The sequence below is a fragment of the Falco peregrinus genome, chromosome 4, assembly GCF_023634155.1.
Source record: "Falco peregrinus isolate bFalPer1 chromosome 4, bFalPer1.pri, whole genome shotgun sequence".
In the NCBI taxonomy this organism is placed as follows: Eukaryota; Metazoa; Chordata; class Aves; order Falconiformes; family Falconidae; genus Falco; species Falco peregrinus.
In genome coordinates, this window is record NC_073724.1 from 5,526,037 (window position 1) to 5,551,334 (window position 25,298).

General features: G+C 40.4%; 1 protein-coding gene across 2 annotated transcripts in view; it reads left to right on the top strand.

Moving 5' to 3' along the window:
• The window catches only part of EPHA3 (EPH receptor A3), a 231,260-nt gene that overhangs the window by 165,645 nt on the left and 40,317 nt on the right, over window positions 1-25,298 (top strand). Inside the window, exons 6-10 of one of the 2 annotated variants that reach the window (XM_055802903.1) lie at window positions 5,230-5,354; window positions 12,056-12,218; window positions 14,462-14,564; window positions 15,019-15,086; window positions 19,370-19,495. In XM_055802903.1, coding sequence (XP_055658878.1) covers window positions 5,230-5,354; window positions 12,056-12,218; window positions 14,462-14,564; window positions 15,019-15,086; window positions 19,370-19,495 — 585 coding nt within the window. The remainder of the gene's footprint in view (window positions 1-5,229; window positions 5,355-12,055; window positions 12,219-14,461; window positions 14,565-15,018; window positions 15,087-19,369; window positions 19,496-25,298) is intronic. The other variant, XM_055802904.1, reaches the window with a different exon arrangement.

Consider the following 25,298-nt stretch of genomic DNA (forward strand, 5'->3'; position numbering starts at 1 on the left):
ATCTAGAGACCTAAGCAAGAAACAACAGAACTTTAAATGTTTCAGCAGTTGTACACACATGGCCTCCCTCAGTTAATCGTGAGTTCTCCCTGTCGCAGGACAGGGAATTTCCTTGCAGTATGGTTATACATCTGTAAGCCAGTCACATATGAAAACAATAACCAAGGAATAAGGAAAAAGTCAATGAGCAGATTTATATACAGCTGCTATTAACTGGAGGAAAACAAATGATCTGTTGGGGTCAGTTTAGCTGGGAAATCAATTTGAGCAGAGTTTTATTGTCGTCTCTGCTAGATCCTTCATGTTATTTGCTTGCACCTTTACTAGTCATGACTGAGGAGGTTTTTACACTTGTGAGTCTAAGCTCCCTGGATCATTGCGTTTGTTACCTTTTCAACATCCACATTCCCAGTTGTCACAAATGCTACCTAACAACATTGAGCGCTCAAAGTACATTTCCGCTTGGAACTCTAGGGAGTTCTGAATGTTCATATTAACTGCTTGAACTAGTCATAAACCAGTTAGACTGTAGTACCAGACAAATAGTAACCATCTGATGCATGAAAATACCTCTGTATGGCTTGTGTGTGACTGTGGAGACTAAAGCTCTTAATGCGTGGCCACACAGGCTTGACATTAATTATAAAGAACGCCCACTCCTATTCAGTGAAGAAGTTAAAGATATTAATACATTAATCAAAATGCCAATAAGAATGTAAATACATAGAGGTATACAAGCCGCAAGATTTATCAAAAAATCACTGAAACAGCATTCATTCGTCTTAGTCTAAAAAAAGCACTCTCCTTAAGTTTTACTTTGAAAAGTATGTTTTCCAAATAATAAATTAATTTAGCCTAACTATGTGTTGCTGTTGATACTTCCATATAATTTTAAAACCTTCAGTTTATCCTAAAAAGCTTCATAACGAGTCAGTTTTTGCTAACCCCTAGTACAAAACTGGTTTCGTCAGTGGGAGCTGCAGACATTTAACAAATTTGTTCTCACATATCTCTAGATAGTTGCATGATCTGTCTTTTAATTTAAGAAAGGAAGATCCTGGAACTGCAATGAAAAATGGCTATTCTAAATACGAAGTACTTCTGTTCCTCTTTGTGGCCTGATTTTGAATTCAGCCTCATCCTGTTGCTGTTAAATAATGGTGTTCAGGAAAAAGGAAGAGCTAGGAGCTTACAGAAGTCTAAAGACATCGGTACTTGCGGTAATGCCTTCATTGTTTAATGGTTTCTAACATTAACTCCCTTTAACTGCGGCTTCGCTGCTGGATTTTCAGACTCTATCAAGTAAATAGGAAAATACAGTAACTGAGCTGCCGTGGTGAGAAGGGAGGATTAACTGTGTTACAGAATGACAATTTAAGGCTGACTTAGGCACTGTTTAGAACAGTTTTGAAGTTTTGGTTTATTACATTGTGTTCTAGGGATGCATACGAAAAGAAATCAATTCCATGGTCCAGATGTCAAGTTATCCCTCCCGCTTGCACCCCAGCCCCGAGCTGGGGCCGTAGGCAGGGAGGCACCCCTGTTGTCATATACTGTCCCTGTGCAGGACAGTACTTACAGGTTACCTGAACTTGTACCGTATCTTAAATCCATCGATTGCAGTGAATTTAAGGATAAACTTAGAAGTCCCGAACAAAATGTTTTCCTAAATTATGGTTCAAGGACTTTTAACACTTTTCAAACCTACTTATCTAATAGGTGTAAAACCAAAAAAGATCACATTAAGATGTAAAGCTTTAACAGTCCAACTTCTTGCAGACCTTGCAAAGAAAGGTTGTGCCACGTGCTGTGGTGGTAAGGTTTTTTTCATTTTATCTCATCTTGGTCAAATCAAAGTGTAGCATGTGTTCATCAGTCGATCCCATGTGTTAGTAGCAGAGTCAGTTCTGGATGGAGGCAAAGAAAAAAGGTAGTAAAGAAAGTGCCAGACATGGTTTGGGGGAAGCCAGGCTGCCGCAGCTGTAAGGGCTGTGCAGGCTGGCAGCCCCCCCAGGCACAGCACCCCCACTCCCTTCTCCGCCCCCATCTGTGGTGCATCTGCAAGGCTGGCTATCGGGGATGCTCACACCAGGATTTATCCCCTCTCCTCAACTTTTTGCAGAAGGAGAGTCCTAGAACCGAAATCATCCCAGGAGCAGCACAGTTGGGCTACACCTGTGCTTTGGAGAGCTGTAAGCCTGACATAGCGCCAGGAGAGGACTGCTGGAAGGGGTTCTTGTGAGGTCTGTCCTCTCCAGGGCTCTGTTTTGTCAATAGACACATAAAGGGGGATCAAAAGTCAACTATTGCTCATTACATCCAGCATGAACACACAGAGACTATAGGAACAGCAGGAAATCTGTACCCTGAGGTCGAGTCTTTATTTTTAGCATCCTGTGTGCTTCAAAACTAAAACACTCGAGTCAATATATAAGATAGTTTAACAAGATGGGGGAAAAAAAGACAAGATTAATAATTAAAATTAAGTTACAAATACATCTCTTCCCCTCTGAACACAAATAGTGTGGTTTATCCGCTAGAAATAAATGATTGACCACCTAAATATCTGAAGACACTGTTCTTTCATGTGCTGAAGATTGCTGCCTTAAAACCAGGCAGCTTTTGTAATCCCCATTGTTAAGTTGCGGTGTTGATTTAAACAGGTTTGGAACACACAATTCCTGTAGCTCAGAGGCTCGGTAGCTGTTGGAGTGGGCTGGGGGCTGCAGAGCTCAGATCTGGTCTGTGCGTGGGATTAAAGGTGCCTGGAACAGTGTGTTCCTGGTGATTATCCATCTCCCCTCCACTTGCCCGTGCAGTGGGATGCTGTCTCTTCCAGACGCTCTGTATGTATAATTTCTAAGCAGCTTTGGCAACCCTAGGGATTAAAAAGGGTGTATGAATGTTTTATAATGTTATTGATAACTGCAGAGCAGATGCTTTTCTAATAAACTGCTGTGAGATAAGTTACTGGTAGCATCTGCAGAGATGTGTGTAAATGAGCTCAAAATAATTAATACTGTGTTAGAAGAAAGCGGTTTTTAAAGCACATCTGTATTGGAGGCATATAAGATTATTTCAGCCTGCCCTGAGAATGTGTTATAACACAAATTACCATAATTTATTAGGGGAAAAGCCATTTCTGTTAATCATATATTAATTATTCATAAAATCTGTATTAATGTTACCTTAATGGGAAGTGTTAGCAGCTGGGGTACTGGGCTTGGCAGTCTATTCACATACAAAAGAAAGATGAATAGCTTGACTTAAAAAGAAGACATAAAAATGACTTACAAGAGCATAAAAGCAGCAAGCATCGGTATATGAGTTAACATACAGCCAGCTACGGTAGAGCAGTCCATCCAGCTAACTACTTTGTATTTTGGCTCTAGCACCGGGTTGTTCCCGAGTGGAATTCCAGTGGGATTACTGGAGGATGTTTGTTACAAACCAGTCCTGTATACCTTGCCCTAATGCTTTTCAGCTCTTTAGCAAGCATAGACCTGGTGAGTCTGAGTAAAACAGAGACTCTTTCCCAGCCTACTTATAAAAAAAAAACAAAACACAAACAAACAAAAAAACCCAAAACAAACCAAAACAAGAAACAACACACGCGCACAAAACACCACAAACCCCCTCTCCAATATCTGATTTTAGTAATTTAAATGCAGGATAAATTCTTCCTACTGGGAAGAAAAAGGAGGAGAGAAAAAAAAAAAAAAAGGTTTTGCAACTTTTTAATCTTTTAAGTGAGCTATTCTGAACCATGTGGTGTGACAATGCTGCTCAGAGGATGTATATCAACCCAGAATGAACGGGCCACTGTGTATATACATACGTGCTGTGTGGCTTTATGTAGCTTGCTAGATGTTCCACTCAGTTAGAGGAGGATGTCAGCATTTAGATTATGACTTGAGACTAGAGGGTATGTTTTGATAAAAGTTTAGCAAAATCAATTACAGAATAAATTTTCCAGAATTTATTTTAATTAAAACTTTTTTTTTTCTTTTTTTCTGGCTTTTGGAAGTTCTGTTGCAGGAATGAAAACCCAAACAGCAAGGGCACTGGCTAATGCACACGATGTGTAATGCCTGTAAAGTGTAACTGGTTTTATATTAGCAGTAAAAGCTTCATAAGATTCAACTGAAATTAAATTGTTTAGATCGGCTAGAGCCTTTTTATTAGGATGGAACAATGCTGAAGTTCTAAACACATTTGGTTTACACGTGAAGATAAAAGGCTGTTTATTGGTAAAATGTTGTTTGGTTCTTTTTATTTCAATGGCAATTATGATCTATAATGTGTGATCTGTAAGCTATCATCTGATGAATTTTGGCCAAAGCCATGGAAGAGAAGGATTTGGAGTGGGAAGCCAACCCAAAAGAAACAGAAAAAATGATTTTAAAAATTGCATAGCTTTCAGTGAGTCCAGGAAACCTAGGCCTGGTCTTGGAAGAACGTGTAGAGCCGGGTGGTCTAAAACTGAAGTGGTGTTCAAGAATCTTAAGTAATTATTATTATTTTTTCCTTCTTCTGTCATGTTGATACTACTTCCAAGTTGTGGGTGGTGGGTGAGTCTGGGGCATGCAATCAGTTGTCATGCCTAACTGATTAATACAGATCAGAAAGGAGTTGTTTTGAAGTTCAGATATTTTTTTTTCTTCAGATTTCATTTTTGAAGACATGCGGTAAAGGAGGAGCGTGTATGGGAGCAATTTGTATCTGGAGAGCCCACCAAATAGTTGGTTGTAAAAGAGGCTGTATTCTGCAGAATGCTGGAGGTTATTGCTAGCTGTGGGTACAAGGAGCTCCTTGTACGTAATTCATCCCAGCACCATTTTACACTTTGCATGTGAAAATGTTATCGGAGTCCTGCAGGGTCTGGTAACGGTAATACTTCAGCATTACAACAAATAGGTAGTACTGTTATTTTGTTCTATATTGTAGTATATTGAATATATTTCATTGCTTACACTGTAGTAGCAGATCAAAACCATCTGCTGTCTTGCCACTAGTCCTCCGGTCTAACAAAAAATCGCAGCTCATTTTCCTTGAGGCCGGTGTGCTTCAAGGCATGTGTACCAGGACGGTGATCCAGCTGCTGAATGTTGGTGTGAGTCCAGACCTATGCTCGTGAGTTTTTTAAACGGAAACAATACTCCTTCCCAAGGATTGGAACACAGATAAACTCAGTTTCTCTCTTCCCTCCTTCCCCCATCCCCTTTACAGCTCCATCCCCCATCACAGTCATACGGAAAGACAGGACATCCAGGAACAGCGTGTCCCTGTCTTGGCAAGAACCCGAACATCCGAATGGGATCATCTTGGACTACGAGGTCAAATACTATGAAAAGGTGGGAAGAAAGATCAAAGGGGAGGGTTTTTGTGCTATTAATAATGTAATTAAATGATTGCATCTTGTCTACGGTAAGGATTCAGAGACACATAGCTCACTTACTGTTGCCTCAATGACTCTAAGCACTGCAACTGTTCAATTTGTGGTAAGCAGAAATTAAGTTGTGTTTTCTTCTCCAACAACATTAAACCCCAAACACATTAAAACAAAAATAGAAGGTAATGCAGACAAGCTGTAATACTTTATCATCATGATCATTATTAATTAAGTATGGTCTGCTTACTCAGTTCTGTTATGCTGTCAGTGTTCATACATTTATTTGTCAGCGTCCATGTGCTGGTGCTTCCCCATGGTGCAAGAATCTTTTACACCATGTATGGAAAAGATACAGGTGACCCTTTGGGCTGGTTTGTACAATGAGACTTTCCACTTTTCACAAATAACAAAATTCTTTTTAAATTGTCTGTTAATAAAAACAAGCCAAAGAAAATCTGCCATTACATAGGTCCTGCTTTTTATTGACGTTTTCTTGTAGTTACAGCTGTTGATTTCTACATATCATATAGATTGGTACATAGGAAAAAAAATCTTCATAACAGCATGGTTCTTTTAGTAAATCTTACTGGCAGAATTGAAAAGACCATAGAAGGTTGTGAAGATTGTGAAGAGTGGTATTAGCCATTCTAAAACTGATCAGAGACACCTTTTGATAAAATGCGTATTGCTACTGAAGTTGACAGATTTTGAAAAGATGTCAGAAATAATGGTTTAATTTAGCATTTACTAATGCTGTTCATATCTAGAAGTCAGTCACCCATACCAGGGAATACATGGTGCTAATATCCACTTATAAACTGCTCTTAAAAAAAATCCATGGGTATTCTGCTAACCTTTAGGAAGTATTTTTATGGAGCTTACCAGTGGAGCAATGTGGTATTGATAGTCCACGCCTGATCTTCAGCTGAAAGAAGGGAATGAAGAAGGGAATGAAGAAGGGAATGGGAGGGCTGTACTCTGTAAAGATTCCTCCCAAATTGCTATGTCATCTGATTTTGAGAGGGTTTTTTTGATGAGCACTTGGACCTTCAATGACCTTGATAAAAATCTAAACATACGTTGTGCTACTGATAAAAGGGGATAAAGAAAGCTTCCTAAACATTTCAGTTCAGTCTCACCTTATAAAGCAGTACCCTATGGATTTGTACTTTGGTGGGGGGTGGGGTGGGGTGGTGTCTGTTAATTTCAATGGTGACAGGACCAAGTCCAGGTCCTGGGCTTGAGAAGTAAAAGAGAACTGTCTCGTACATCAGATTGTCTTTCTTTAGACATCCTCAGCAGTGAAAGGATACAGGAATTATTTGGAATTTTTTCTTTCCAATATTTTTAAGAAAAGGGAAGAGATGCTGTCTTTTAGTAAGGCTTGGGAGAGCTACTGACCTCAGTAAAAGCCTGTGCCTGAAAGATCCTAGAACTTCACCTGGCTGAAGTTCTTGCACCATCTTGCAACCTGGTGCAGGCCACGTTGTTTCCATGCATGACTAACTTGTGTTTCACTTAAGACCTACCTGCCTGCTCTCGCTGCTCTTGCCCAGACCTTTGTTTTTCCTAAAGCTGCAGCAGCCCCATCGCAGCTCCATCTCCAGCCTCCCCAAGCAGCAGTCCCTGCCTGGGGGGCTGCGAGTACTGCAGGGTGCAGGGTCTTACACAGGGCTGTCTTGTACATCGTGGCCTTAAGATGATCTCTTGGGCTTTAGTTGCTCCAAAGGAACAATTTTTTTCCCCTTGAATGCATTTAGTTCATTTTAACAAATCAGCTGAGAAGTTTTATTTGTGTATTTGGCTTTTTTGTGGGGTTTTGATCGTCATTTTACACTGAAATAGGCTTGTTTTATTCAAGAAAATTGTATGCACAGAATAAGTACGTGGCTTCTATTCCCATCGAGTGTATCCAGTTTTAGGGAGCAACTGGTTGTCGTAAGACAGCTTCATAAGACAACCAGTCATACGAGGCTGATCTTCCACATGTTTCTTCCCTTTGAAGTCTGTGATCAAGAGGTCATACGCACCAGGCAGCTCTCTGAAACCAGAGAGCCAACTGCCTGACAATAGGGGCCGGACCATCCAGAGCAAAGGGGTTTTTAAAAACAACCTCCTGACACCAGTGTATTTAACGTGTTCTGCAATCCCTTAAGAAATCAGAAGGCTGTTCCTCGGGGTATATGAAAGCTAACGAAGCAGAGCAAATTTATTGTCAGGAGGGTTTAATCCATTGCCCCTTTTAGGTCTGCAAACTGTAAGAGCTGGAAAATGGCTGCTCTGTCAAACTTTCCCGAGGCCAAAGCAGCCCGTGCTGGACGGGTGCTATTCATTCCTTCTCCAAACACCTTTGGAAGATGCTGCTTTTGAGTCTGAGATCCCTAAGCAGCCCCTCTCCCCTCCTGTTTCTTTGAAAAGCGAGCTTGCTTTTCAAACTGGTCCAGTCCATTTGATTTTCTGTTTCAGAATCATCTTGGTTGTGCTCATCACAAACCCCACCACTGTTCAGTGGCAGCTGCTAGGGGAGAAAGCCTTCGCAGTCAGCAATCGGGGTATTTCTCCTGGCAAGTCGGACCTGATTGTTGGTAGACGATTTATGTTGAGCCATTCATTTCCCTCCTGCTTGTTTTTGCTTGCCATATCTTTTGTGATCTTTTCAAAATTAATAAATACAGCATGAATAGAGTAGTACAGCTCAGCTCAATGCTGTCATACACCTTATCTGTGCAATTATGCTTTTTTCCCTTTCCTAGGCTGTTCTTGAATTTCAAAGAATGTGTCGTAGTTATGGGCAACTGCATGATACTGATATTCAGGATGTTAGAATAGATTTGGAATAAAAATAGAATGTCCTGTATCTAAATTATGATTTCATGTAGGTTTTGTAATGCATTATTGCCGGAAAGTACGTGGAAAACATCTATTTTCTGCAAGGGTAATATATTAACCTATTCAGGTTTTTTTCACCACTGGTTGTGCTTGTGTAACCAGGGGAGAATAGAGCTTTACGTGATGTTTCTAGAGAAATTAGGAACTTCAGTTTTGGGAAACAATGTTAACTTTTTGGAAAGAACCTGTGGGGTTTTAATGCATAACATTATGAACCGAGAGTGGCACTTTTTCATGACTCAGTCTTTGGAATAGAATTGTGTTTTCTGTAAAAATCTATAGAGCCTGCTCATGAGGCCCCAGTTACTATTTATTCAAAAGATTTAAAAGAAATAACATCCTCTTTCAGAGGAATACCGTATGGAATTGCTGGGCATTTGTTTTATGGTAAGGCATAGCATTTTATGTTAAGTTAATGGTACCAAATGACACCCTGGTTTAGTCCATCCATATAATGCTGTGCTGGATTTTAAGTGTCTCAGCCCTCAAAGCACACATATAAAAAAAGCCAGGGTTGTTTGGTTGTTTTTTTTTTTTTTTAATTATGCAAGCAGATACTTTGTTTCCTCCTTGTCCTTGCTCACATAATTATGTTCTCTGGAAGGATTATCTTGTCATGCAAAGCTACAGAAAAAGCCATGTCCTAAATACCACACATAAACTATTAATTGCTTCATTTAAATATGTGGCTTATAATTATGCTAACTAAATCCCACACACTTTATATTAAAGGCGGAATCTGCTGCAAACAATGTGTGAAATTTAATTGCAGTCTCACCTCACTGAAATAGATTTGCCTTTGCCATTGCTGAAATGATGTGCTCAGTAGACTGGTTAAAGCCAACAAATAAATAATGATATCTAGTTTATGCTCTTTCCGAGGCTGAAAAAGTAAATTATATGCAAATGCACTTAGCGACTTTTAAATTCTTATTATTACGGCTTTGAGGGTAGGTGGGCCACGTATACTCCCCGAGGTTTGTAGTGATATCAACAGGTGGGTTACTCCTGGCAATGAGGGGAAGAAGCAATATAGGGACTGTGGGCTCCCCCCAAAGATGTGTGGTCCAGTTTTGGTCTCTCGAGTGTTGATGCAGCTGATGGAGAAAATGTTCTTCCTCATGCAATATAAACACTGTGCTTATCTGAAATAGGACGTCCCACTCACTCTTGCTAGTACTGCCACAATAAATTTTAAATGTATCTAAAATATGTCTTTTGCAAAACATAGTTTAAAAGTATAAAGAAATGTTTGCAAATGAGATACTAATAGTAGTGGGATTTGCCTCCCCAGTAAACTACGCAGAAATATTCAGGAAGGGTTTGATTTGTGCATCCAAGTTCAATTTTATCATCGGAGTGTTTGATTAAAGTTCTGCTTGGCAAAGACTGACCCTCCTTTCTGCATATTCCTTCTGCTTATGGCAGCTAGAGTGCTGTATCTCTGAAATTTTCCTTCATCCCCAAGAAAGATAAACTTGGGCTTTTATGTGGTGTTTCACAGATTTGATTACTAGTAATGTAAAAAATGACTTACCAAATATGTGTGTAAAAAGCTTACCATAAACTAAGATACCATGACATCCTCCATACCATTGTTTTAGACGTTTATTTTCCAAGTTCCATTGCGGATTATTAATAGACAGGGCCATGACTATGTTTTCGCTTGCACGTATGTATCTGCACAAAAAGGAAATGTTTGCATTTCATAAAAGCAGCCTGAAGTGAGAGCAAAATGAATGTCCAGTCATAGCATACACAAAAGATTTTATGCTTTAAAGACAAGATTATTATGTCTTTGAAATTAAAATAGTTGCCTACGTTCAACGGAACGATGAGATAAAGCAAGCCTGCAAATTGTAATACTAGGCTTTTGTTAGCTCAAAAATAAATAATTTTAGGCAAACCTGTTAGCTCCTTAGAATATCCTCCTGTAAATTTTCTCTTCTGAATTTATAACATAATTTTTTTGTCAGGGAAGCATCAGGAAACCACAGGGAGGTCCAAAGCTGATTTCCTTTTTTATTTTTAGTGTGCAAAGCAAAAGGGCCATGGTAAACATTTTTAGAATCATTCCTTGAAGACTAGGTCCTGCTCACGCTAGCTGAGGTTTTGATTCTGGATGGTAACATTTAGGCACAGGCTTATTTGCTTTTTTTTGTTTGTTTGTTTTGTTTTGTTCTTCCTCCCCTTCACTGTGATTAGTCGCGTGCATAATATTGAATATTATGTGGAGATTCTGGCAATTTCCCTGACTATGGTGTAAATGTTTCTTTCTGTATCAAAGCCAGTCAAGAGCAGGGTAGTCAGGCTTCTGTAGCACCCAAGTGAACCGTTTTTGATGGTCATCTCCTAACTTAGAATAAACCTAACTTTCTCTAGACAGCACAGCAGGGCAAACACACTGGAAAGCTCTGGTCACCTGCAGTTTTCACGTGGCTTTGGCAATGCGTGTGTTGGGTGTTCTCCAACCTCTGTACTTGTGCGGTGGCACTCAAGTGTTGTCAAAGTGGAAATGTCAGCACCTTGCAAGCTTATGCAATGCCAAAAACACAGGGGGAATTAGGTGAGATTGTTCTCATCCAACATACGTTAACTCAGCTTCTGCTTCCAGCCAGGCAAAACTCAATGTTTTTTGTATATTTCAGCGTTTTCAAAGTAAAAGGGCAGCGTATGAAATCCCCACCGCCTCCAGAATAAAAAAAAGTTCATGGTTAGGAACCTAAACAACTGAGATTCTCACAGTTCCCCACATGTGTGGCTGCTGTCCAAGATTCTTTCTGAGGCAGTTCCAGCTGCCATTTTTAGGAAGCCAAAAATGCTCTTTTGGTACAGGATGGCTGTAGTAAAATAAGCAATACCTTGGGCTCCAAATGCACGCTTCAGTTTTTAGAAGACGTACTTACAGTGGGACTGAGACATACTGTTATCAGAAGTAGCTTTATACTTACAAATTACAAATCGGTCCATTTCTTAATTAATTACAAAATGGTCAGTTTCTCATTTTATATAAAACATTGCTATGACAGAAATAGGTGACCATTAAGCAGAGTGTGGTTTTGAGTGTATTGTCTGTACTGGACACACATTTTGCTTTTCAGCAAAAAGCACTAAGGAGCAAACACCCGTTTCTGGCTGCTAAAACCCACGACTCATTCAGGAACAGGTTCAGGAGGGGTTTGGCCACATGAGGATGGATGCATCAGTCTCATAGTTTTCTATAGCATAATAGAAAGCTGCTTATATTTGCCTGTTGGCAGAGCTGAGGTGAGGAGCCTGAGTGGAGTTTCTCTTCTGACTGTTACAAAGGTAAATGCTGTCTTGTAAAAGGCAAGGCAGTAAAAACTGCATCCTGCAATAGCTCTGCAGAGCCCTAAAATGTCCAAGTTGCCCTCTTATAACTTCCAGTTCAGTGCAGTAGGCAAAGCTGGTTTATGGTTTTTTAAATAACTTTTTCATCTTGATTTTCTTCTTGTGCTACAGACTACAGACAGAATGATGCAAAGCTATTTAATGAAATAGCATATAGTCAACATGTCTACTATTTGATTTATAGCACAAGGCTGTAGAAGCTCTAATGATTTAGATTTCTTGCTAACCAAAACATTTTTAGCTGATTGAAATTGTATGGCTGTACAAGCATTTGTCTGGCTATAAATACTCAAAAAATTATACTGGTGCTTTCCAGGTGATGTGTGGTAATGTTGTACCAACCACCTCCTGTTCCTGTTTTTTAGGGTGAGGTTTTAATCTGATGATTTCTTTTCCCAAAAGCAGGAACAAGAGACAAGCTATACTATCCTGAGAGCCAAAGGCACCAACGTTACCATCAGCGGCCTCAAACCTGATACCACCTACATCTTCCAAATCCGAGCCCGAACTGCAGCTGGATATGGGACAAACAGCCGCAAGTTTGAATTCGAAACCAGTCCAGACTGTATGTATTGGTTCAAATGGTTTATGCCACCATCCTGGCCAGTTTCTGACTGATCCGAATGACTGCTTTCACTCCTTCTCTGGTTTAGTAAATGCAACTCGTAACTATTTATGATGTGTCTTTCTGGGTAACGTTACTATATAACTTTATCATTAAATGTTAAACATGCTATAAAGGGTATATATACTGTAATTGTCACAGGTGGTATTTTTTTCCATTCCCTACCCGGCTTCTGCCTCATGCCTTGATACCTTGCTAGACCACGGCTCCTGCCAAGGGGGGAGGTTTGATAGAAAAACAGATTCACAGCCTCGCAATGTTCCAAGTTTGTGGCCTGAACCCTATGGACTATAAACCACTGCTCCTAGAGAATTAATATCATATTGGTCCATCACTCCTGTGGGTCAGTGTGTAGTTCTCCACACTACTGCAGAGCATTGCTGATGGCTCCTGCGTAGCCCTGAGATGATCCTAATATGCCCAGGCCGGGAAGGATGGTCACTCAGCTGAGCAGCTGGTCAGGGAGCTGAGCTGTTTGGGTCCCTTCTCTCTGTCACTGCATTTCTGGGTGGCCTGGGGGAAGTTATTTCCTGGTCCAGCACTCCTTTTTCTTTTCTCTGGTGCCTAGTATAACATTATTTAACTGATGACCTTATAGGTATTCTTTACAAGTTGTGTTATTATATCAGAAAGAGTCTTAATAGAACGCACAGTCTTTAAATGTTACTTTCTTATCACTTGTTAACTATGGAGTAAGTCAGACCTTCTCTCTGCTAGAAGCTGAAAGTGGCTTCATGCACCAAAAAGTCAGTCTTTACCTAGTGCCTGGTTACTGATGTAGACTGATGATGCATAAAGACTGTTTGCTTTTTAGGTCAGACTTCCACAGAATACTCATATCTGCTGTTCAGAGTTATGACACAACTAAGGGCTATAATTCTGATTACTATCTCATAAGGCTGATTCATGTACTCATGATAAGGCTTGAGAAGCCATAGTGCAAGAAGTGCTCTGCTAAAAACAGCAAGCTTGTAACCTAGAGTAGTAGCATCAGGTCTTATTCTGAAAAGCAGACAGGCTTCTTGTTTAAAAAAATAGTTAGGAATTGTTGTTATGGTGACACATAGCTTTGGCATACTGGATGAAACTTTAACTCCAGATAGGACAAATAAGTACAGCAAGGAGAAAAAGTCAGTTGCAGTGATAACAGATTTCATAATTTAGAGGTTAACGAGTTTTCTCTGCAAAGTAATATCACAAAAAAAAAGTAAAAAGAAAAAATAGCTGTCCAAAAATGTGGCAGGTGACGGGAGACAGCAGTGCACATCTCAATAATGAGCGTACAAGTTACACAGAGAGACAAAAAATGGCATAACTTTGTTCCTATTGCTAAGTTATAGCTACGTGAGTGCAGTCGCAGGACTGTAATAGGCAGAGGCTTCTTCCCCAGGGGAACGGTGTGACTCCAAGCAGTCCCGTCCACAAACTGCCTGACTCGTGGGGACCAGGAGTGCAAACTTGCTGCTCAGTTTGGACAGTTAACTTGAAGCATAGCGCTGAGGAGCCTAATTCTGCTGTGTTCAGGGGAGTCTGGTAGGTGTCTGCTGAAGGTTGTTCACAACACCTAAGACCCCAAGGTGTCCTGCCATTGCACAGCAGTCCAGTGCACGTGGCACCATGCTTAGGGACCACAGGGAAGCATCCAGCGTAAGGCAGAAAACAGCCTTTCTTTTTCTGAAAGACATTGATTAACCATGGATAGTCCTTCCATGTGCTTCTGAGTGCCTCCGGCTTTTCACAGCTGGCACAGGGATGCTATCAAGCTTAATGCATTAAATCACTTCCCATCATACAGAAGTGACAGTAAGGGTGGTGATGATGGGCCGGCTGGAATTTCTTGCCAAGGAAAAATTCCTCACTGAACATGACAAAATATACGTATGTCATGATATGCATGTTTGTATTTACATATATGTTTGTATATAAGTATCAGTTTAACAGCAGTTACTACAATCAGCAGTAGCAGAAACAGCTTTGGTAAATTGTCAAAGATGACCAGAGTCTTTGGTTTTCTTCCCTTGTATTTATTTGTCTGATGAAAAATTAATTAGCAGATGAAATATTTGGCAGGAAACACAATGCTCTACAGTGATGATTTAATCTGTCTCTTCCCTGTATGATATGTAATCAATGTTATATGTGTGTTGGGGGGTTATTTATATATTTTTGTGTTAACTTTCCAGCATTCTCCATTTCCAGTGAGAATAGCCAGGTCGTAATGATTGCCATTTCAGCGGCAGTAGCCATTATCCTCCTCACGGTTGTGGTGTACGTCTTGATTGGGAGGTTAGTTTGTCATCTGAGTTGCTTCCACTTCCATTTTCCCGAGGGGCCTTGACGAGCGTGGCAAATTGGGTGGCGTCGGGCAGCGGCAGGGCTGCTTTGCACCTTCTCCTTTGTCTGCTGCCCAGGAGCTCCGAGCACTGCTTCGCGCTCGATAATGAGCCCGCTAACGTTAGCAGCCCCCATCATGCAGCAGTTGTTAAAAAATGCTATAAACACATTCTTAGGCAATTGTAAAATTAAACTGTAGGGGTCAAAAATCAACAAATCCTCTCATTAGCCAATTTCCTCAAATTCCCTGAGAACATAACATGCCTCTATAGGGCACAGAGAATGAAAATATCATTAAACTTTCAAACAGGCATTTAATTGTGGAGGGAAAACATTTTATTCTGTTTCCACCTGCAGTGAACATATAAAATTCTCTATATTAATCTTTTTTCTCTGTTGCTTGTAGATTCTGTGGATACAAGAAGTCTAAACATGGCACTGATGAGAAAAGACTGCATTTTGGGAATGGCCATTGTAAGTTACTTGCAGCCTTTTAATGCTTCTCAATCTGTTGAATTCATCCCCTAGATAACTGGTATTTTTCAATTTAAAACAAAAAGTCATACTTCACTTAAACCAAGGTGAAATTGGGAAGAGAATTATCTCTTCTCTTGTGGGTAAGGAGATTTTCCCCAAACAATTATTCTTTGTTTCAAAATCTTTCATCTGTGTTCAGGTTAGTAATAAGCAAAACATCGCTGTCTGTGTTCAAACAATGCGTGTGGTTAGAAACATCATATTGATTCTGCTGTGCATTACTGAAATGCAGAATGTAGCTTCAGCTTCCTCATCAGCTGTATAACGTCTAAGAAATTACTTCTTTTTTTTTTTTTTTCCCAAAGCAAAATATAAAATCAATGAAACCTGTCTTGATGACTACTGAAGGGACTGTGAAAATTGCTTCCTTGACAAAATTGACCCGCTAATAATTTAGTTTGGAGTTCTTCTAAGCACAGGCTGAAAAGTGATTTGGAGTACTTTCTTAAATTAAGAATAACTACTAAAGAAGTGTCTCACGAATTAATGGCATTTTTTTAATCCAGTTGTGTTTACAAACACGTTTTGTTCAAGTAAGTCCTGGTTCCCCACTTGCAGGAACGAATACGTCTGTGCTGTCTTTGGGTGCCATCCAGGACTAAGGGAGCCTTTCTCTCGATTTACATTATCTTTGTGTCACAAAAATTGTCTGGAGTTAAGGATGTGAGATTTTGCTCACCCTGAGGAATCTGGGCTGCTTTTGAAACATGTTCAAAAGCCAGACCCGAAGCCTGTCTATTTCTGCTGTTTGCATGCCTATTTTTAATAAGTCTAAATGGGACTTTATTCGTGGCTGCTCGGGGTCATTCAGCTGTGCCCTGTGAAAGGAACAGTGTGGAGCAAGATCCCGTCCAGGAGACACTGAAGGGAAGAAGCACTGATTTTCTGAGGCCAGGCACGTGCCCTGGCTACCAGGAAAGAACTTGCTATGGCCCGTGGCTGGAGGGGAATGTCATCCTGCAGCATTTCAGCTCCTCTCTGACGCTGGATCCCCTCTGCAGGGTGCGCAGCCCTGCAGCACTTTGCCACAATGGAGAGGCTGTGGATGGTGAAGACTGGATCATAGCCAAAGCTCCACCCACACCACCCTCCTTAAAATACAAATAAATTAGTTTTGGAGCATGAAAAGCTGGGGGGAGAGGAAGGTGACAGTTCAAAATTCCAGAGCAGGGACAGGGGGAAATCTTGGGGTTTTATCACTGCATTTTTGGATTTTTTTCATCCTTATAGGGCGAAGATAACACCCTTCAAAAACACCAAGTCTGGAAATTCCTTTTTTTCACTCCCACAACTCTTGGTGTCTAATGAGCCTGTTTTAATAAGAAGCAGTTGTTTGTCTTTGAAACTGTTTCAGCTCCAAATAAAAATCCTGTTGCACCACGTAAGCCATGTTGAACCATATATTTCTATCACTTAGCACGTTGTGAGGTTCCCGTACGTGGGTTTTTGCACACAACAATGGCGCTGTACCGTCTGCAAGGAGAGAGCTGCTGGTACCATAATCAGATGCCTCCCCACCAAATATAATTGAATTAACATTTTAATGAGGGATTTACCTGCAGTAGTTGGAAATTAGAACTGCTTCCTAATCCTCGTGACAATGGAGTAACTGTTCTCTGACTGTTCATATTTTTATTATTTCACGTTGGGAGCCCCTCCTTACCCCCGTGAGCATGCATATCCCAGCACGTGTGCCCCTCCCCCGGCACTGTCAGGGGACACGCAAGGGTTTGCCTCGTGCAGCCCAACAACCCCTAACCAACTAGTCTCAAAAAACTCTAGATGGTTACATGTGGCCCATAGAATTAATGCTTCATCATCCAAATTTAATGAGGTTATAAAATAAAAGCAGCCAGTAAAGAAAGTGTCACAGACAAATAACAGGTCAGAATTTGCTCTCCTTACTCCCACACAATGGAAAGTTGCAATCACTATTCTTAAACATGTCAGTGCTGTTAAATTCCTGGGGATTAAATTGCTTTTAATTTGGCTTTAGATATTTATGTACTGTTTTCTGAGTAGTGCCATGCTGATTCACTACGCAGTAAGAAACAGAGCTGATCGTGGACCTGTTAGAAATTCTTGAAAATGGTTTATTGATTTTGCAGATATTTATCTGTTAGGGTTTGTATGTATGTACGTGTGTGGCTGTTGAAACTTTATTCTACTAAATTGCAGTCTTTCTCAAAGAATAAGCAAATTGCTCCTGTGAACTAAAAAAGGATAAAGTAACTTCCATGGCTGTCGTAAACTTTCAGCATCTTAAATACAGCAGCTGGTTTATTTCAGTCAGTTTATTCTGAATTACTTTAAAAAAAGGCCCCAGCCATGAACTATTCCCTGCAGCCTTATTACAAATCCTATAATATTACTTCAAAGGAGCAAAAATGTTTCACCTCCTCAGATCCTCTCCCTTTGCCTTCTTTGGCTAGGCTCTTTTTATTTTTTTGTTACCTTTAGGGCAATTCATGCTGTTAAAATGAAAATGTAAATTATTATGTTTGCACAGAATGAGCTGTAAAGTAGTACAGCTTAACACATGTGCATGTGTTTATTATCTGTTTTTCATGACAGAAGCCAGTTACCATACAGGCTGCCCTTAATTATTGGTGTGAAGGGATTATTCTCCTTGCAGCCACCATCACCTGATCTTGGGAACCTCTGGGGTCAGCATTAAAAATCTGCAGCCAAAAAACCCACAGTGCAGCAGCTTTTAATTGTTGTTATTTTTATTGGGGGTATGAGGGAGCCTGTAATGTACATTCAGCATGGATGGAAAGCAGCATTTACAAGATTTTTAACCAACAGCAATATACAGCCAATTACTTTTTGTTTTACTTGCAAGTAATTCTGTAATCATCAGGCTCTTGAAGGAAACACAGTTGGCATTTAATGCCGTGCACACGCAGCCCTTGTGTTAGGAGCATGGCTCTTAGTTTGCGTTGTTTTCCAGGCAATTAGCTTGGGAACTCAGTTTTATCATTTCTTTGTCAATTCTGAGGCCAATAAATATCTGTGAGATCGATTATTATTTCTTTTACGTACACTTGGGATTGTTTGACCAAACAATGGTGTGCGCTAATAGTCCAAAGGTATTTTTCTCCCATCTGTGTAACCCCAGCAAAAAAAAAGATTTAACTCTTCTAGCAGTCAACAGATTGACGCAGTATAATAATGCCAAGCTGGAAGGGATATTCCTGAGTAGGTCAAGGCAGTGTTTGTAGGAGGAGTTAATATCTTTTACAAGACCAACTGGTACAGTTAGGAAAAGTTAGAGTACATGTCCAGGAATGCAGGGTTTGTGTCAGCAGCAGAGAAATTCAAGCTGGATGTAACGGTTATTTCACTTTGCTTGAAAAAACCATCATCTCTGTGTCCTAAAATAGCACAGAGTTGGACACACGAGGTACTGGGTCCAAGCGCAAGCAGGACCTTGAGCTGGGGAGGAGGAATGAGACTGCTTTGCCTTCAGCAATCTTTTCTGGAGAAAAAGGTTGGGAATCGTGATGTGTTCCTCCCACCCCCAGTCCTGCTGGAGGAAAGGATGTGGAGAGCTCGAAACTGCCCTTCAAACCTTTCAGTCATTTGAAGCGATGCTTGCTCCGGGCAAAGAGAGCAATCCCTGGCCGGGAAACGACGGAAGGGGACGAAATAAATAACATGGAGCACTAGAACCAGACTTTAGTAACAGGAACAACTGGCTGCCATCCTTGTGCATACTAGCAGAGGGATTGAGGCAGAGGTGCATTTGCTCATGTATAATTTGCTTTTCTTATGCATTGTTGGAGGACTCTGAAAGAAAAAGTATAAGTTAATGTGGTCTCCTTAATATATTCCTAACAACTTTTCAGGTTGACCATAGCGTCACATGTTTTATTCCTTGCCTCTTTGTTGTTACCGTGCGAGGGACAGTATAAGGCAGCACCTAAACGTAGCAAGCTGGGAGGGATGGGTAATATTTTAATATCTGAAAAGCAGCTAAATTTGGCAAGAGCAGATATATTTAAAATAGGGTTTCAGACTTCTGTGCAATAACTACATTAGTGTCTCTGGTTTCATTCTATATTAAGATTCCTGAAGACCCATGGAAAGCAGTTTAATATGAAGAAGCAGTATACCTTTTTCTTCTATTGATTTGATTTCTATTGTCTCACGAGCTTTCTTTAGAAGGATTAATTAAGTCTGAATAACATTTTCTCTCTGAATTTGTTTTTACACAGTAAAACTCCCAGGCCTGAGAACTTACGTAGATCCGCATACCTATGAGGATCCCAGTCAAGCTGTGCATGAATTTGCCAAGGAACTAGATGCTTCTAATATATCCATCGATAAAGTAGTTGGAGCAGGTAATGACTACCAGATATACTGAATTAAAAATAGCTTTTTGCTGTATATCCTGTTTTACATCTTTGGGTTTATACTTACGGCTGGAAAGAAAACATTGTAAAGTCTTCAAATTAGTAGGGCATATTTACAGCTGACTTTGGCGCCTAGGAAAAGTTAAAGGCACACAGTTCTATTTTTTTTTGTCCCCAGAGAAAGCAGATAGCAAGGTGGTTTTTCAAAGGACACCCATCAACTCACACTTGGACACAGCACTGTTGGGAGTGAAAAGAGAGTTCAGCCTCACTTCTATGTTTCTCTTTAAAATCTGTCAGCACAGAAAATGGTATCAACTGTGAAGACATTTTCTTTTTTTTCCCTTAAAAGGACTGTTGACTATTATGCCTTGAATGAAACCACAAACTCATTTCATACCAGTCACCCCACATCCATCAGACTGCAGTGACCTTTGGTCATTGGATTGATTTTGGTCACTGCTTTGGATTTGAATTATCGATTTAAGAGGAAGGGGTTGTCTGTCTGATAACTGATTGTCTGAGCCATACAGACGCCATAGATAGTTGAGTTTACAGAAGGCAAACTGTCAAAATGAGCAGATTTTGTAGCAGAGGAGCCAGGTTACAGAAAGTCTCGTCACACTGAGTTCTCCATGTTGCAATGCAGCATGTAGCTTCTGACAAGATGCATGTTTGCTTCTTGAAGTGGCAGATTGTCTTGTCAAGTCAGAAGATCATAAAGTGTTAGCTTTCCTGATAAATTAAAGCATTTGTGAGAAGTAATATTGATTTTTAATTCATTGAAAATTACTGGTTCTTTTATTATTGATTTCTTGCTTCTCTCTAAATCTAGTATTTGAATTAAAATCATGAGATGTGAGAGACAGGCTCCTAGTCCATAGCAAAAGGTTTTCAGTTGGAAAAAAAACCAAACCACATAAAACCAAGCTACTGTACTCAGTGCATCTCCTGAATTACCCAGTAAAAAGAAACAGTATTCATCCTGTCTTACTGCAGCTGCTCAGCACCTCGTATGAAGATAGGTTATTTTCTGCAAAGGTAGAATTGTTGTTTCTTGCTGGTTTTAATTTTGCCCCACAAGAGTGCACTGTTCCCCATCATCTTCAGTCAAGGCAGCAGCGCTGCTTACTGCACATAGCAGAGAATTGCTGTGGGGCTAGAGAAGGCGTTACTGAAAAGCTAAGGCCGAGAGCAGTATGTTTCTTATCAGACTCTCAGGGGCCTTTGTTCACAAATGTGGGCTCTGTGCAGTATATGAATCTAGAAAACAGATTCACAAGAATGAATGATGTGTCATATTTCATAGCATCGTTTAAGCTGGACAAGACCTTTCAAATCATCAAGCCCAACCAGTAGCCCAGGACAGCCAAGCCCACCCCTAAGCCATGTCCCTGAGCACCCATCTACGTGGTTTTTAAACACCTCCAGGCGTGGTGACTCCACCACCTCCCTGGGCAGCTTGTTCCAATGCTTGACCATCCCTTCAGTGAAGTTTTTTCCTAAAATCCAATCTAAACCTCCTCTGGTGCAACTTGGGGATGTTTCGTCTTGTCCTGTCACTTGTTACTTGGGAGAAGAGACCGACCCCCACCTGCCTATAGCCTCCTGTATTTATATTATCACTCCTACAGCTGTAGGGAGTGATAAGATCCCCCCCTCCCCCAAGCCTCCTCCTCTCCAGACTAAACCACCTTAGTTGCTTCAGCTGCTCCTCACAAGACTTGTGCTCCAGACCCTGCCCCAGCTCCATTGCCCTTCTCTGGACATGGTCCAGCAGCTCTCTGTCCCTCCCGAAGCTCATTGTTTGGACTTATTTTTAATCAGAATGCATATGGGAGTAATAGGTAAACCCAAACTGGCCAAATATGACCTCTGAAAATGGAGGAGGAGTTTTCTGAGAGGCTTCAAAAAAGGGATATGTCCTAAAAGAGTCAGGTGGTTTAAAAAGTTTGTCCACGCCAGTAAAAGCGACAGAGGGTTCCTGCAGGTCCTCTACACTGAAGCATGAACTGAAGATATATTAACGCCATTTGTTGGAGGCGGTGACTCAGGTTCACGCAGCCTAAACTACGTACGGCGTTACAGTCTGCATTTCCTTGAGCAGTTGCCAGAGATGCCAACAGGAAGAGCCAAGCAGGGAAAACCAGATGAAAATAAGGCTATGGAGTGCTCAGAGCTTCCAAAACGCATTCGTAGCATCACTGCACACTGCTGTCCCATCCAACACGGGGCAGCTTTTGCGTTCAGAGTAAGTTGTTCGAGGCTGCTTCTGCAAGAACGCTTCTTTCCTCCCCCAAGGCAGAAAGGTGTTTCCTGTCTCCTACTTGAGTCAATGACTTATTGGAGTGAATGACTTGGTCTTTTCCTGCCCTTCTCTTTTACAAATGCAAATGTGAATGAAATTATAAGAAGACAGTGATTTGAGAAGGGATTCATTTAACTGCATTGAAGTGTGACGTAAGTAATGAGACCTTCAAGTCAGGCAAGTAATCTTGATCTTCTGAGGTACTTTCCCAAGTCATTTTTCACAGCTTTAGCCAGAAGTTTCTGAGAGGAGAGGGCAGCTTACATAGCTTTGAAAACACACCCAAATGCAATCAGGAAATACTCTTGTCCAAAAGAACCTCCAGAAGAGCACGAGGGATTTTGGTGGGAGGCTAAGCATAAGAAAATTGAGTTCAGGAGCCACTTTTCCAGATTTTTCTTTACAGCGATTTTTTATTTTAAAACAACTCACTTGTTTTTACAGACCCAGTTCAGCAAACCACTTAAGAAGTTTAAAGCCAATTGGATAGCAAAAGAATACTACAGAAAGTACTTTCTCAATTTGGGATGGATTTAACTATGTGCTTTGCTGAACGCGAAAACAAGCATTTGCTTTTCTTTCAAAGCTTAAACATACTTGTAGGATAACTTCTTGTTAATCAAAGTATTTCTAAAATTTAGGGACTACTGGTCCATGAACTTATTGTGAAGGCTGGCAGTGTCTCAGGGAGCACTTGCAGATCATTGCTGAGGTTCATGATGTTTATGAAACATTCAGCTCAGTTGACTCTCCAGCTCCGAGGGAGTTCTGTGCACGGCAGCGCAATCGTGACTTAAGACACAACAAAGTGAAGGGAGTAGCTAATTTCACAGAGTCATCTTTTATTTGTCCTCTGGGTCTAAATGCACAGCAAATGCCATTCACTGATGCACTAAGTAGCCCATTTAAAAAGAAATTAAGATCTCCTTAAGAGAGATCTTTATATCATGAACAGCTCTCCTAATAATATCTATTTGCTTTCCACACGTAAATAGACCTATCACTCTGCAGGGTAGGTTATACAATGTTTGTGTGTGTAGCATAATTAAAAATAAACACTTCAGAAAGGCTTTATGTGAAAAGCCATCAACTTCATCTCTTAAAATCACTGCCAGGTTTTCCACCCTCGAACTCAAACACAAGTCCTTATTCCTCCTAAACAATATTTGATGAGATCCAGTCCATCTAGCGGGACCATGTAATAATGATTTCCAGGCAAAAGATGTAGCGTAACTCGTGCCACTTATGGGTGTTGACCAGGTAGGCTTATGTAGCATCCATAGTGCCCTGTATACAAAAGAGCCAAAGGTTAACATAGTTGGGCTGCCCAGTGAGCTTTTTCCAGTGAAATCATTTTCCAAGAAAATAAACCCATTTTATATTCGTGGACAGCAGTAAGCTCCGTTGTTAGGAAGGGTCCAACTTTTAGTCTCCTGCAGCACTGGCCTTGAGGCGCTTGTGGAATCCACTTAATCACCCAAGTTCTAATTTCTGCAGCCATGGCCAAATGGAACTGTGTTGATGGACATTAGCTGTAACCTTTCCCTTCCCAAAAGTCAAACAAATATCAGACACATGATTCCGGTCCAAAATGAGGGATTGATTGCTGAACTGCTTGATGAAATCATAGCTGTAGTCTCCGTTGACAGTAACTGACAATAGTGTTAAGGGGTTAGCTTGTTAGAGCTTTTTGGACCATTAAAACATAGAAAAGAAGACAAAGCTGGGCTTTACAAGATTTATTTCAAGCCCTTTTTTTCCCTTCCCTCTGTTTTCAAGACGTGCTTTGCTCTTCCTCTTTGTGGTGCTCTGACAGTATTGAGCTGGGCTTACTCTTTGAACTGAAGCAGTGTTTGCTCTTGGTAAAGTATACCGGTCATTTTGGCTTGCAGAGGTTGAGTATTTTTAATTAGGAAGTCTGAACAGAACTCAGCACCCATTAGTTACTAGTAATAGGTTTTACAATTCATTTTCTGAGTTGCTGCCCGTCTTGGCAGCCTGAAATACAAATAATGTTGGAAATGATGGATGTAATGTAAGTGCTATGTTAGTAGTATATATGTATATAAAGATATATCCTGTTTCTAATTTTTTTTGGTTATTCCATTAATAGCACAGTATCGTGCCTAAAGGATGGAGCAGCTTAGCAGCTGGTGATAAGACACGGTGACATTCACTTCTGTGTTCTTGATTCAAATCTAGCCTGGGTTAGCAACAGAGAAAAGTCATCACCCTGTAACACATTTGCTTTTTTTTTTTTTTTTTTTTTTTTTTTTTTTTGTCTAGCAGAGAACCCTTAGAAAATAAAGCTGAAAACTGACCTCAAGAGGTCATTAAGTCCACACCCTTGCCCAAAACAGAACTTGTTAGGTACCATTCTTGACATGCTTGTTCTTCAGAGTCTCCAAGACAGAAGAGTTAATAGTCTCCCTAAAAAATCTTTTGCGCCATCCAAGCGTCCTTACTGTTAGAATTTTTTTCCTGATCTAACTGACCTTTATTGTAATTTGCAACTCTACTTTGGTTTGCCTTTTGTGTATAGAAAAAGGAGTTGGTGTCCACCTTATTTATAAGCATAATGTTGATTAGCCAAAACTATTGTTATGTCCCTTCTCATTCCTTGTTGTGTATAAACAACACAAATTTCCTGAGTTTTTGAACGTGAGCACACAGCCCTGACTTTTAAGATCCTGGTCATTTATATTACTCCCTTTTATCACTCCTTAATTGCAGTGGCACAGATGGGACATGGACTTTAATGCCAGCCATATTGATGGCAAGCTGATGAAAGACTAATTTCAGTTTGCTCATAAATGGGCTGAATGTAACGTCTAAAATATATCCCATGTGGTACCACATCTGAAGTCAACAGTGAAGGGCTGTCAATGCATCACATTTTTGAGCATTAAGTCTATGAAGAGCAACATGATTTAAATGTGCCTATTACAGATATCTTATTTCAGTGGGTTTGGGTCATTTTTGGTTTTCACAGATGTTGCTTAATGTAAACAATCAGCTGCAGAGATAAAAAAAGAGCCATTGTGGGCAAATGAGCTCCAAGTGCCTTTGCTCTTTAGAGGCGTAGCAATGCTCTTGCGTAGTACCATAGGATCCTAGAATAGTTTGGGCTGGAGGGGACCTTTAAAGGTCACCGAGACCAGCTCCCCTGCAACAAGCGGGGACATCTTCAGAATTTCGATGTACTACACATTCAGTTGGGAAAAGCTCCTATGTAAGCAGTACAATCACTCTTTCCATTTCACTCACAAATAAAAACAAAATTCCCAGTTTGCATAAAAAATTATGCCACCTAGATTTAGATTTATAGGGTTTGTTTGTTTCCAAGTTAAACTTTCTATACAAGGCTACTTGATACATGCCAAAATAAGGCATATGAGGGGCTAATATATATTTAGATCTTGTGTATTTTGACAAAAGAACCTGAACAGGCATGTATTGTTGGAAAATGAGTGTTAAAGTCCT